We start from the raw sequence: 12,917 nt of genomic DNA, 5'->3' as shown, positions 1-12,917 counted from the left end.
CACATATGCTGCTATTGAATACGTTCTTTTTCTATTATCGATTGCATTTAAGAGATTGATGCTTGGTCTATACTTTCAACATGCAGCATGTTTCTTGTTTTGACATGATTGCCCTGCTAACAGGATTCCTCCACCGCACCTGTCACCTTTTTTTGATAACGAGGCTGAAGGCTTTGTTCCTGATTATGCAGAGACTATCAAACGCTTGCAGGCTGCCGCCAGAAATGAAGTCCTTCCCATGCCTGGTGTTGGAAAGGAAGATTTAGATGATCCTCATGATTTACTGGTTGAAAGTTATATTAGTCGAGCAGAGGCAAATGAGAATTCCTAAAAAACCAAAAAATCAGGTTTGGAAGTCTGAGACAGAGATTACCTTAAATCAACCCTCACCCAACGAATAACAATTCATGAAGGAGAAGTAGAAAAATACTCTCAAACACAAATATATCTGCCAGTGTCAAAATCTCTGTTGCCATGGTGGTCGGCAAAGTTCCTATTAGCGTTCCGGTGATAGAACTCTCATATATTTTCCATTTATAATATATTCCTACTTTGTATTTTCTTGATACTAAGCTTTGTTTGGCGCTGCTTGCTTTTCTAATGATAGTTAGGACATGTATTTTAACCAACTTGTGCCTGCTCGGTGTTATTGTATTTATTTCTTGTGAGATTTTATCTCTGAATCGCTTCTTGGTGATGCTCGTTTCCTTCACATAAAAGGTCTGCTGTTTCAAACAAACTTACTAGCAGATGAGTACTGTCATCCCTGATCTCGGGATAACGATTTAATACTTGATAGAAATTGGAAATGTCAGCTGTTTTAATGGCTTCCGTTTTTGTCTTGCAAAATGACTGAGATATGAAACCTTGTTCATTCATGTGTTTCTTCAGAGAAGCAAGGAACGGAAAGCCGCTCGCATGAACAAACTCAAGGAGCGGAAGAAGAAGAAGCTAAAAAGCTCAGAAAACTGAAGATGTGGCCATGTATTATAATTATAAGAGATTATACGATTTTTTTTAAAAAAATAGTAACTCATTTTAAATAAAATTTTGAAAAAATTACATAATTTTATATAACTATTATTCTAAATCGTGGATAATAACTATGATTTAAAATAATAGTTTTTTAACAATTAAACTGCTCTTTTTCTTGATAGCTTCTTTAATACTCGTTATTCGGGATAGCGATTATTAATTATCATATTGATTTTAAATTTATTTTATATATTATATATTTTTATACTTGATTTATATAAACATGATTTAATATCGTAAAAACAAAACAGATAAACATATAAACATATTATTTAAAATTTCAAATCACTCATTAAAAACTAAAAAAATACAAAAATAAAAATAATATTTAAGAAACACACACATTAATTTGAAATTATAATTAACAAATAAAAATAATATTAAAACATCACACTTTGAATTACAGGTCTAAGATTTGATAATTTATGGTCTTGTTTGACTTTTAATTATATTAATTTAGACTTAATTCTACATCGAGATTTGAAATAACTACTATTTTTATTAGCAGTTGCTTAGTAGTTCTGAACATATGCTAATGGTATTATCAATTGTTTAATAAAACACTAATAAATATAACAATTGTTTATAACTGCTATTATTATTAAAACCATGTTTTTAATAATAATTGAGTCAGAACTATATTATTATTTTAATTATTTTTTTCATGTTATTTTTCTAAAAACTTTTATCAATTACTATAATACTTTACCTCTATCTTATAAATAATTATAGTTGCCCAATGAAAAAAACTCAAAAATATTATGTTAATTAATTTGATATCTAATAAATAAAATATTATAGATTTATAACTTCTCTCGAACATTTTAGACATCAAACAATACATGTACATTAATAATAACCTCATCAATCTTAGTAAAGAAAAATAAAACGTGGAAATTACTATAAAGAAACCAACCAGTAGCCATTTCCAATTCTTGAAATTCCCTCCACAAATGGGAAAGACGAAGAAACCCTCCTCCGCTGCTCCCCGCCACAAACAAGCACAAACCACCGCCAGACCTCTTCAATCCACCGTCGATGATTCTTCTTCGGAAATCATAAGATCAGCGTGCGAACAAGCATTAAGGGATGTGAGTAGCAACCCTCAAAAATCCCTAAAGAGAATCAAAGACTTGATTTCCAAACACCCAAACTCCGCCCCCGTCCACCACACCCAATCCTTTGTCCATTTCAAAATCTACTCTCAAACTTCGAGTTCCTTCTCCACTCTTAAACAGAAATACCTCAACAACGCCGCTGATTCAGCCAAGAAATCCCTATCTCTGTTTCCCAACTCAATCACTCTCAATTATCTAAATGCTCGGATTTTCATTAAAATGGCTACATATTCTAGTGACTATCAAAGAATAATCGATCACTGCTGGAAAGCGTTAAAGGCGCTCCCCTCAGGCTTGGGTCCAGGCGAAGACATTATAGCTTCCCAACCAGAAATGGGAGGAAATAGCCAAGAATCAAGAATTCAGACACTGAAACAAGTATTACTCGACGTGATGGAAAAAGCCAAGATTGAGTCGTTATTGATCGGTAAAGATGTGAGCGAGAAGATGAAGGAAAGTGCCTGTCTTAGGATTAAGGCCAGGGTTCCGAAAGATGAGGAGTTGCCTTGTGAATATGAAAGAAATGAGAAAAGGAAATTCATTAAAAACGAAATTAAGATCTTGAGGGATTGCGAAAAAAGGGTGTGTGCTGGTTTTGTTGTTAAAGATCCCCAAAGCATTCTGAACAAAGTAAAGGCGGATTCCAGCAACATAACCATTGTTTCGAACTACTGGAAGGAAATGAGTAGTGAAGAGACAAGAGGATTACTACAAGTGAGTATTGATGAGATTGCTGGCTATTACAAGAAGCATGATCGATTAGTGGCGGACTATTTGTTGGAGGCTGTAGACTTTGCAAGGAAGACGAACAAGTGGAAGTGTTTGAAATGTTTTTCTTGTGCATTGTTCTTTTTTGAATGGAAGGAGTTGCGCAGTCATGTTTTCTTGAAGCATCTTGGGGGTTTATCAGAGCAGCAAATGGAACTTGTGCCCTTTGGATTGGAAGATAGCTATGTTGAGGAGATTGAAAATGGGGTGTGGAAACCTGTGGATGTAGATAACATGGCGCAAGAATTGTCGACATTCAGACATTGCAAAAACGATGTGTACCAAGAAAAGTGTAAGATTTATAGCGATCAGAAGAAGTGGATGTTCTGTGATGATGCTGAGCGCCAAGAGTTGTTGAAGAAAATTCATCGATTGCTCAAGTTGTTCTTGAAGAATCAGTGCCTGGCACCGCGAATCTTGTCATGGATGTGGGACTATACTATTCAGGAGTTAGAAGAGAGTATGGAGCTAGGATTTAAGGATTTGGTTCCTATCCTAGAACAAACGCAAACACCCCTGTCTATTTGCTTTTTATGGCTTGAGCAACTTGAGGTAGTGTTTGACTTTTTGGAAGAGCTGTCTAATGACTGTGATTTAGAGGACAATATCTCGGATGATGGAGGAGATAGCAAAGAGGAATTTTGTGATTATGAGCCCATTCATTTTAACAGCGACTCTTCATGCCTCATATTGGATAAGAAATTCATCAGATCAATGCTTGATGCAGGAGAGCATAGTAACATTGTTGCAGATGAGGGAACTGCTGTGATTCCTTTTTTTGATGACCCTGAAAAGGATATCCAGTTTGACCGTTATAGATTTGTGAATTGGTTGTTTGTGAGTGATAAGATTCAGGAGCTGCTATATTCATGGATAAATCTCAGAAAACTTGATAAAGAACTAGCGGGGATGGTTTTCCAATTTGTTGAGACAGATTTTAGTTTATTAAAATACTTCTGCGAAAGAAAATGCAGGTTGTTAGAGTACCAAGAAACGTTTACTGATGTTGAGAATATATGCCTTGAAGAATATAAGAGGAGGGAGGAAATATCGGAGTACAAAGAACAAAATTTCGCATCCCTGTTGGTTGAACGGCAAGATGAGCTTGTTGATGCTCAGTCTGATATCATAGGGAATGAGCATGCGTGTATATTAAATGTTCTGAGATTTGCGCAATATGTTGGTCATAAAAAGTTCGGACTTGCTGAAACATTGATCAGCACTTACACTCAGTTCCCTGATTTGGAATGCCATGAGGATAAGGCGAATCGAGATATACTGGTAGATGTTTGTGTCAAAGAAGCAATAAAGATGGAGAAACAAAATGTGGTTAGAGAGGTGGACTGCAAGTTTGCAATTATAGCTCAACTTTATTAACCCTTACCTCAGCCTTTTGTATTTGATCTTAAATGTCATTATTCATTCATGATACTTTTTTGCATATGAGTGTATTATATATTACAGATAGATATCAGTGTGATTTGATGCTTATATCTTACTGTTATTTTAGATTCTTACCCAATCATTCTTAATGTTGATAAGTCCTAAATTCAAACTACTACAGCAAAAAAATCCGGGAACAGAAACAGATAATTTTTCTTCATGTGGACTCACTATGTTAAGTCTTGCAGTTCTGCGAACATGATGTTTTAATCATGAAGAATGTTGCTAGCATAAAGAGGATGGAGCCGAAATTTGTGTTGGTATCTGCTCTTGACTATCAATTCATTTTGTTCTATATGGTGAAGTCATTTATACGGGTTAGTATTGGACCACCTTGCTAATGGCTGTTTTATTTGATTCTGTTATGCTTCTTTTATCCCATGTATGCCCTCTTTTTTAAAATCTCCTAGGCACATCTTGAGGATCTTGCTAATAAAGATGCTGTGAAGAAGGCCAATGATGCAGAAATGCTTTTAGCATTGGCTGATCTAGCTCCTGAACCCAGCAAGAATATGACCAAAGGAAGTGATAATTCGAGAAAAACACGGAAGAAATCTAAACTTAAAAAGCACAAAAATCAAGGGAAGGCCATGGATGAGGTTTAATCTCTGGACTTTGTTCTCGTTTTCTTTAACAGGGATCATTTGTCTGGATGATTAAAATAGTTGATAACATGATGAAAAATTGACGAAGGTCTGATCTCACCTTTTAGGGAGCTGGTGGAAGCCAGGAGCACCTTCCTCTGGACAAGGAAAATGCAGAAAAAGTGTAAGTCAACATATACTTTGTTTGGCATTTTTACATGCAAATCTATCTCTCAATGCCTTTCTTTTTTTTTCTCTGTGCTGCTAAAGTACATTTTATTGAAAAAAATTATTACCACATGGTTTTAATTTTCGAGTTTATATCTGACTGAAGATGTTTTCCTCATGTTGGTCAGCAGCTGCCATTCTATTGCATCTGATGGTGGTTATTCAGATTTTGGCATTGTTGTTTCCACGAGCACTGAAGATTTGAAACAAATGGAAGAAGAACATAGAAGCAAGATTGGTTCTAAGGTGCCTCAGAAATCATTCTTGAAAGAGGAAGAATCTGGGAAATCACCGAGTGGCTCTGGCATATTTGGTGTTGTACTGAAAGATGATATTGGTGAAAATAATTGCATTCTAAACGTGATCATACAGGTTCTATCCATATCAAATTTTGAGTTTGTACCTTTTCCTATAGGAATTGTTCTATTTCCTTATGTAGTTCTATAAGCTTTTAATTCTCTAGTATTTTATTGTTCTTAAACAAAATGCAGTGCTTATGGAATATACAACTGGTTCGGAATGAGTTGTGCAGCATAACAGATTCAGGACATGAGCATATTGGAGATCCCTGCATTGTTTGTGAACTAGCTGACGTATTTGGTGAACTAAATGAGGCATCTACTTGTACTAGGAGAGAAATTGTATCTACAACCTCCTTAAGACTCGCCATAAGCAAATGCTCCCCTCATAGGGATAGCTTTCAGGAGGTTTGTAAAGAGAATGCTGTGTACCCCCTCTACTTTTGCTCTCAATTTGCAGTATAGTTACAGAATTTTGAAAATGGTAATCACTGAGCACTTTTCCTGTGTGATTGCAGTTCTGACAATATCTACCAAATTCACAGGGACAAATGAACGATGTGGATGAGGTTCTGCAAAATATTCTTGTTATTCTTCATCAGTCCTTTACCAGTTGCCCAGCCCCAGATGCCTCATCTGAATCAGAGAAAAGCAAGCGGGTAGAATGTCAGCAGTGGACAAGCAATAAATGTTTAGCTCATAGACTCTTTGGTATGGACATTTATGGGTATTGTGACAGCTGTGGTCTGGAGTGGAGGCATCAAACGTTTTCTGATTTTTCTCACTATATACGTTCAAGTCAGCTTAGAGAAAAAAAGGCAGTATTTGCTATTTTTTCCCTTTATTTTGATAGCGAAGTTGTTTTTTTATATTTTTTTATTCCATATTATAACATATACCAGAATAATTTTTATCCCGTTAGCATTTGTGTGATTAACCAACCATTTTGCAACAGAACATAAATCAAGCTAGCTCCTTTGATGAACTTTTGAAGCTGATGCTAATGGATGATTGCTTAACTTGCAATCAAGATGCTGGAGGCTGTGGAAAACCTGACCGAATCCAATTCATTCTTCGAACACCTCCCCAAGTCTTCGTTTGCGGTATGCTAGTGAGTAGGTTTTTAGAGACATGTAGTGTGGCATATTCTCATTAATGCTAGAATATTTAATAAATTTTGATGTGGTTCCTATTGCAGTTCTCAGCATGCAGACTGCACGTGAGAGTAGAGAAGATATAAGAGATACTTTAACAGCTTTGGATACTGAAGTAGTTATTGGTGATGTATATCTAGGTCTAGGACCAGGGAACGGATATTTCCTTGCTTCAATGGTATACTTCATGAGCTATGCATGCATGCGTAATAGTCTTGACTTCATTTGAATGCTTCAGACATCCTTTTATTTTGAATTAGTAGTGGTTTGATTATTATTGCAAATAAACAACTAACTTATTTTACTTTTTCAAGTTGAGATGGTGTTTCTTTTACAGCAGAAATCTGTGTTTTGTACAGGAAAACCTCTTATGAGATAGAGCATTTGCATCATTTTGATTTGTAGGTTTGCTATGATGAGCTACACTATGTATGCTTTTGTTATAGTCATGAGGGTAAAAGATGGACTATGTATGATGATGTGCATGTGGAGGTATGTAAATTCCATTCCATTGCTTACATTGTTAAAGAAAGCTAAAAATGGGATAGATTTTCTTTACATTTTTTTGTAAATGTAATTTGTTTTGATTTGTACAGGTCATTGGGTTTTGGCATAATCTCCTTGACAAGTGTGTAGATGAGCTCTTGCAGCCACGAATTCTTTTCTTTGAAGCTGGCGTTATAAAGGTGGCAGATTTCTACTCATCCTGTTATTCTGATAAGTGTTCAGACCTAAATTAAGTAGTAATCTTCTCATATAGTTAACATGAATTTTGCTGTTATTATGTTGACAGATTTTTATTTGTTCCATTGTCCAGTGTCCACAATTTGATGATCTCAGAAAACTTAGTGGGAGTTCTGGCATGCTATGCAATCTAGGAGATGGGGAAGTGAAGCAAGGTTAAGATCCCTTATATTAGTATCTTTGACTATAGCACCAATTAAGGTCTTTTAGATAGGGGTCTTAATTTTTCAACTGTATTATGTGTTGAGCTGGTCCATCAGCTGAAGATATTCCTGAAGAGAGTACGCTGCATAATGATTGGCAAACTGCAAAGGATGAAGGTGGGAATTTGCGAAGTCATGCTCAAAATGAAATGAAATTTTTACGTCAGGATAAATTTCAAGGTAATAGCAGTACTGTTTAGATACTTCTGTTTGCTTCATTTTGGTATGCATTGAATTGACACTCATGCTATATTTTCTAATTACATGATGAAATGGCAAGTCTTCTGCCATATGCCTGCTGCATCAAGAAACCATGAATGATCACTTTAGAATTTAGATTCAGTTTGTTATATGGGAAGGTCCTTTTCCAAATCCATGGGCTCTCACATGAATAGCTTCCCTCTTTCAAGAATAAACCAGTCCACAATTGTTTTCACTGTTTGGATCCCTAGCAAACACTGAAAGGATTTGTATTTCATGTTTATGATTTGAATTTAGATTAAAGAAATCATTACATGCTATGTTAGACAACATATGTACTGAAAAGTATTCAGGTATATGATTTACATGAAGGGTATAGATGGAAAAGTTGATAGGGAGGCACTTGTATATCAAGATTCAGAGTTCAGATGAAGAAACAATATGCTCTGTTTCAAACTATTTTTTTTTTTGGGGAGAATCTTTTCAAACTAGTTGAACAATTATAAAGGCACCATCACTCTGAAAATGGTTCCTTTTAACTTCCAGATGCATGTCGAGTGCAAAAGCATGTTCCCTTGGAGATGGATCAAAAGTTGCTTCAAAATTTATTCTTGGAAGGGGAAGAAACTGGAAAATGTCCAACTGATTCCAAGGTTGATTACATGGATGGATCTGAAATATTGGGTTCTGGGCTGAAAAATGATATCGGCAAAAACTATAGCTCCTTAAATGTGATTATACAGGTTCAGTTGCCATATCTTTCTGGATTTTTATTATGTTCCTTTTTGAATATTGATTGTTTTCTTTTCCTATACAAATGTTTGCCAGTTCTCAAATCAGCAAGTCCTTTGTTGTTTTTGGTAAAGTGCAGTCCTTATGGCATATACCACAGTTTCGGAATGAGTTAGCTTGTAAAACAGCTCCAGGACATAAGCATGTTGGAGATCCTTGCGTTGTCTGTGGATTAGCTGAGATATTTGATAAACTAAGTGCAGCAATTATAAATCCTAGCAGAGAAATTGTTTATCCAACCTCCTTAAGCATTGCCATTGACAAATTGTCCCCTTGCGGAGATCTCTTCCAGAAGGTTTGTATAGAGACTGTTGTATATGTCCTTCACTTTTCTGCTTTCTGTTTTTGCTGAAGTTACAAATTTTAATCAACAAGCACTGTCTTGTACCATTGCGCTCCTGACAATGATATACCAAATTCACAGGGAAAAATGAACAATGCTTTTGAAGTGCTATGGATTATTCTTGATTCTCTTCATCATTCCCTCACCAATGTTGAAGATTTCTCTTTACCTGAATCAGAGAAAAGAAATTGTGTAGGATCTTTGGAGTGCACAACTGACACTTGCTTGGTTCATACACTCTTTGGTATGACAGTTTATAAAAGCGTGAATTATGACAGTTGTGGTCTGGAGTCGAGACAACAAAAGCATACCTTGTTCTTTCACACCATATCCGCATTTGAACTCAGAAAACAGGCAGAATCTTCTTTCCTTGACAAAGTTGCTTGTCTTCTATCCCATATACAACAGATATCATGTTAATACCATTGATATTTGTGTTATCAGGTTTCAACTCTGATTAGGCAGGGAACTAGCTCATTTGCTGAGCTTTTGAAGCCCATGCTGGTGGATTATCATTTAACTTTGGAACCAGATGCTGATGGATGTGGAGAAAACCACATCAAATACTTTCTTCAAACACCTTCCCATGTGTTCACCAGTGGTAATTCATTGTTTACAATTATGTAGTCTGTCATATTCTCAACAATGCTGGGAAAGTTTAATGGTTTAAAATTGCATGGTTATTTGCAGTTCTAGAGTGGACAACTATATGGGTTGCTAGAGAAGATATCAGGGAAACTTTAGCAGCTCTTGCAACTGAAATAGATATTGGCATTCTTTATCAAGGTTTAGGAAAAGGAAAAAAATACCGCCTGGTTTCAGTGGTATACTTCACATTCCTAAAACTACACTAGTGTATAATTTCTGTTTCTTCTAACCCTAAGGGATTGAATGAGTTGAGCATGAGTTGTGAGTCGTGACTTTGGGTGGTTAGGTGCTCAACAAGGGTTTGAATCCCACCAAGCTCATTGAAACTTTGCCACAAGGAGGTGATTCCTCATGCAACCCCCAGTCACTCTCGAGGGTTTGCCTTTGACTGGGCTGGAGAGGACTTATCTCTATGTGCACAAGTTGGCTTGAGGAGGCCCTTAACTGTAACATAAAAATAATTGTACCTTCTATCGATTCAATCAACAATGCATCTCATCTTAATGTCCTGAATTAGCATGGTGATTATTGCGAATAAAGAAATAATTTAATGTGCCGTCTCTAGTTGACTTATGATTCTTTAGCTTCTGAAAACTATTTACTGTTAATTCCTGAAAGGGACCAGTGAACAGAATATTTCATTGCTAAAAGCCAGCAATCGATTTTGTAGGTTTGCTATTGTGGGCTACTCTACTCGTGCTTCATTTACAGCGATGAGTGCAAAAGGTGGATGATGTACGATGACACACATGTGGAGGTACATTCTGGGTCAAGAAAGTTATGATAGATTTTATGCTATCATGTTCATAAGTAAAATTTGATTTGTACAGGTCATTGGGAGTTGGGATTGTCTCTGTAAAAAGTGTGTAGAAAAGCATTTCCAGCCACGAATTCTTTTCTTTGTAGAGAGTGCACCAACTGAGATAGATCAAAATATGCCTCCGAAATCATTCTTTGAAGAGGAAGAATCTGGGAAATCACAGAGTGGTTCCAAGGTCAACTATGAGGATAGCTCTGGTATATTTGGTGCTGGACTAAAAAATGATGTTGGTGAAAATAGTTGCTTTTTAAACGCGATCATACAGGTTCAATTCATACCAAATTTTTAGTTTGTACCATTTCCTATAGGAATTGTTGTATTTCCATATGTAGTTTTATCAGCTTTTAATCCTCTAGTCTTTTGTTCTTAAACAAAATGCAGTGCTTATGGAATGTACAGCTGGTTCGGAATGAGTTGCGCAGCATAACAGATTCAGGACATGAGCATGTTGGAGATCCCTGCATTGTTTGTGGATTAGCTGAGGTATTTGGTGAACTAAGTGAGGCATCTACTCGTACTAGAAGAGAGATTGTTTCTACAACCTCCTTAAGACTTGCCATCAGCAAATACTCCCCTCATAGGAATAGCTTTCTGGAGGTTTGTAAAGTGCTGTATACCTCCTCTACTTTTGCACTTAATTTGCAGTATAGTTACAGAATTTTGAAAATGGTAATTACCAAGCACTTTCATGTGTGATTGCAGTACTGACAATATCTACCAAACTCACAGGGACAAATGAACGATGCGGATGAGGTTCTGCAAAATATTCTTGTTATTCTTCATCAGTCCTTTACCAGTTGCCCAGCCCCAGATGCCTCATCTGAATCAGAGAAAAGCAAGCGGGTAGAATGTCAGCAGTGGACAAGCAATAAATGTTTAGCTCATAGACTCTTTGGTATGGACATTTATGGGTATTGTGACAGCTGTGGTCTGGAGTGGAGGCATCAAACGTTTTCTGATTTTTCTCACTATATACGTTCAAGTCAGCTTAGAGAAAAAAAGGCAGTAATTGTTATTTTTTCCCTTTCTTTTGATAGCAAAGTTGGTTTTTTTCATTCATTCATTTATTCCATATTATAAGAGATACCAGACTAATTTTTATCCCATTAGCATCTGTGTGATTAACCAACCATTGTGCAACAGAACAAAAATCAAGCTAGCTCCTTTGATGAACTTATGAAGCTGATGTTAATGGATGATTGCTCAACTTGCAATCGAGATGCTGGAGGCTGTGGAAAGCCTAACCGTATCCAATTCATTCTTCGAACACCTCCCCTTGTCTTCATTTGTGGTAAGCTAGCGGGTGGTTGAGTTAGAGATATGTAGTGTCCTTTTCTCAACATTAATGCTCTAATATTTACTAGTTTAAGATGTGTTTATTGCAGTTCTTGTGCAGACTGCACATGAGAGTAGAGAGGATACAAGGAAAACTTTAACAGCTCTGGGTACTGAGTTAGATATTGGTGTTGTATATCAAGGTTTAGGACCGGGGAAAAAGTACTGCCTGGTTTCATTGGTATACTTCACGTGTATAAAACTTCGCTAGTGTTTAATAATCTAGACTATGATGTGTGCTTTCTAATGATTCGATCAACAATGATTTCTTCTCTGGTTGTTTAACAATCATTTCTTCTCTTGTCCCGAATTAGTAGTGTTTTGATTATTCTAAATAAAGAAGAAAAAAATATTTATTTACCTTTTCTAGTTGATCTGGTGCTGCTGCAGCATTAGAAAGTTGTCTATTACTTCACAGAAAATCACTTACTAGAATCTATCTTTGCACATTTAATTGTAGGTCTGCTATCATCACCAACACTATGTTTGCTTTAGTTACAGTCATGAGCATAAGAGATGGACCATGTTTAACGATGCTAATGTTGAGGTAAATTCCATTTCTCAATTGTAAGGAAAGTTAATGTAATGGATTTTTTTTTGCACTGTTAACTTGTTTGTAGAAGTTATTCAAATTTGATTTGTACAGGTCGTTGGGTGTTGGGATGATCTCCTAAGCAAGTGTTCACATGAGCAGTTTCAACCGCAGATTCTTTTCTTTGAAGCTGTACAATAGAGTAACTTTGAGGAAACTTGGTCTCCCCCATTGTAGCACTGCTTATCTTGGAATAGTTCGTTTTCGTGCTGTTACAACAGATGTTGGGAAAACAGGCATATATTGACATGGAAGAACTCTAGATTGAGTTTCCTGACTGACCCTTCATCATTTCATGTCCTTGTTGAGGATTTTTCTAAGAATGCCAGATTTGTAATGGAAGTTCTACCTTTGGCAATGAAATGATAATGATGAACACAGGTTTAATAATGTGAAGGCATCTCATGGATGATCCATGTTTGGCACGCAAGAGTAGCAAATATTAAGGTTTCCACTCCTTTTATATACCAGTCCTTTTGGAACATGATTGCATGCCCATTAATGCAAGTCTTATAAACTGTGTTGATTTAAGATTTAATCCTGCGAGTTTACTTCTAAATCTTTATGATGATAAAAGTAGAAGAATAAAACATGAAGATAAATTGAAAGT

At 36.1% G+C, this 12,917-nt stretch overlaps 1 protein-coding gene across 5 annotated transcripts; it reads left to right on the top strand.

Moving 5' to 3' along the window:
- The first annotated feature begins 4,542 nt into the window (after positions 1-4,542).
- Positions 4,543-12,697, top strand: LOC7467868 (uncharacterized). 5 transcript variants are annotated; one of them, XM_052448618.1, is made up of 10 exons: positions 4,543-4,681; positions 4,775-4,963; positions 5,077-5,132; positions 5,308-5,548; positions 5,668-5,883; positions 11,110-11,382; positions 11,524-11,671; positions 11,766-11,896; positions 12,176-12,262; positions 12,362-12,697. In XM_052448618.1, the coding sequence occupies exons 1-10, from the start codon at positions 4,577-4,579 to the stop codon at positions 12,446-12,448; spliced, it is 1,533 nt and encodes a 510-aa protein (XP_052304578.1). In that variant the 5' UTR covers positions 4,543-4,576; the 3' UTR covers positions 12,449-12,697. The 5 variants fall into 5 exon arrangements, with proteins under 5 accessions (XP_052304578.1, XP_024444568.1, XP_052304579.1 ...); XM_024588800.2 differs by having other exon boundaries at positions 11,110-11,385; XM_052448619.1 differs by lacking the exon at positions 11,110-11,382 and adding an exon at positions 6,021-6,293.
- Positions 12,698-12,917: the final 220 nt, after the last annotated feature.

This window comes from Populus trichocarpa, chromosome 17 (assembly GCF_000002775.5).
Source record: "Populus trichocarpa isolate Nisqually-1 chromosome 17, P.trichocarpa_v4.1, whole genome shotgun sequence".
Taxonomy (NCBI): domain Eukaryota; kingdom Viridiplantae; phylum Streptophyta; class Magnoliopsida; order Malpighiales; family Salicaceae; genus Populus; species Populus trichocarpa.
The sequence above is the reverse complement of the archived record's forward strand: the minus strand, read 5'-3'. Positions and strand labels throughout refer to the sequence as shown.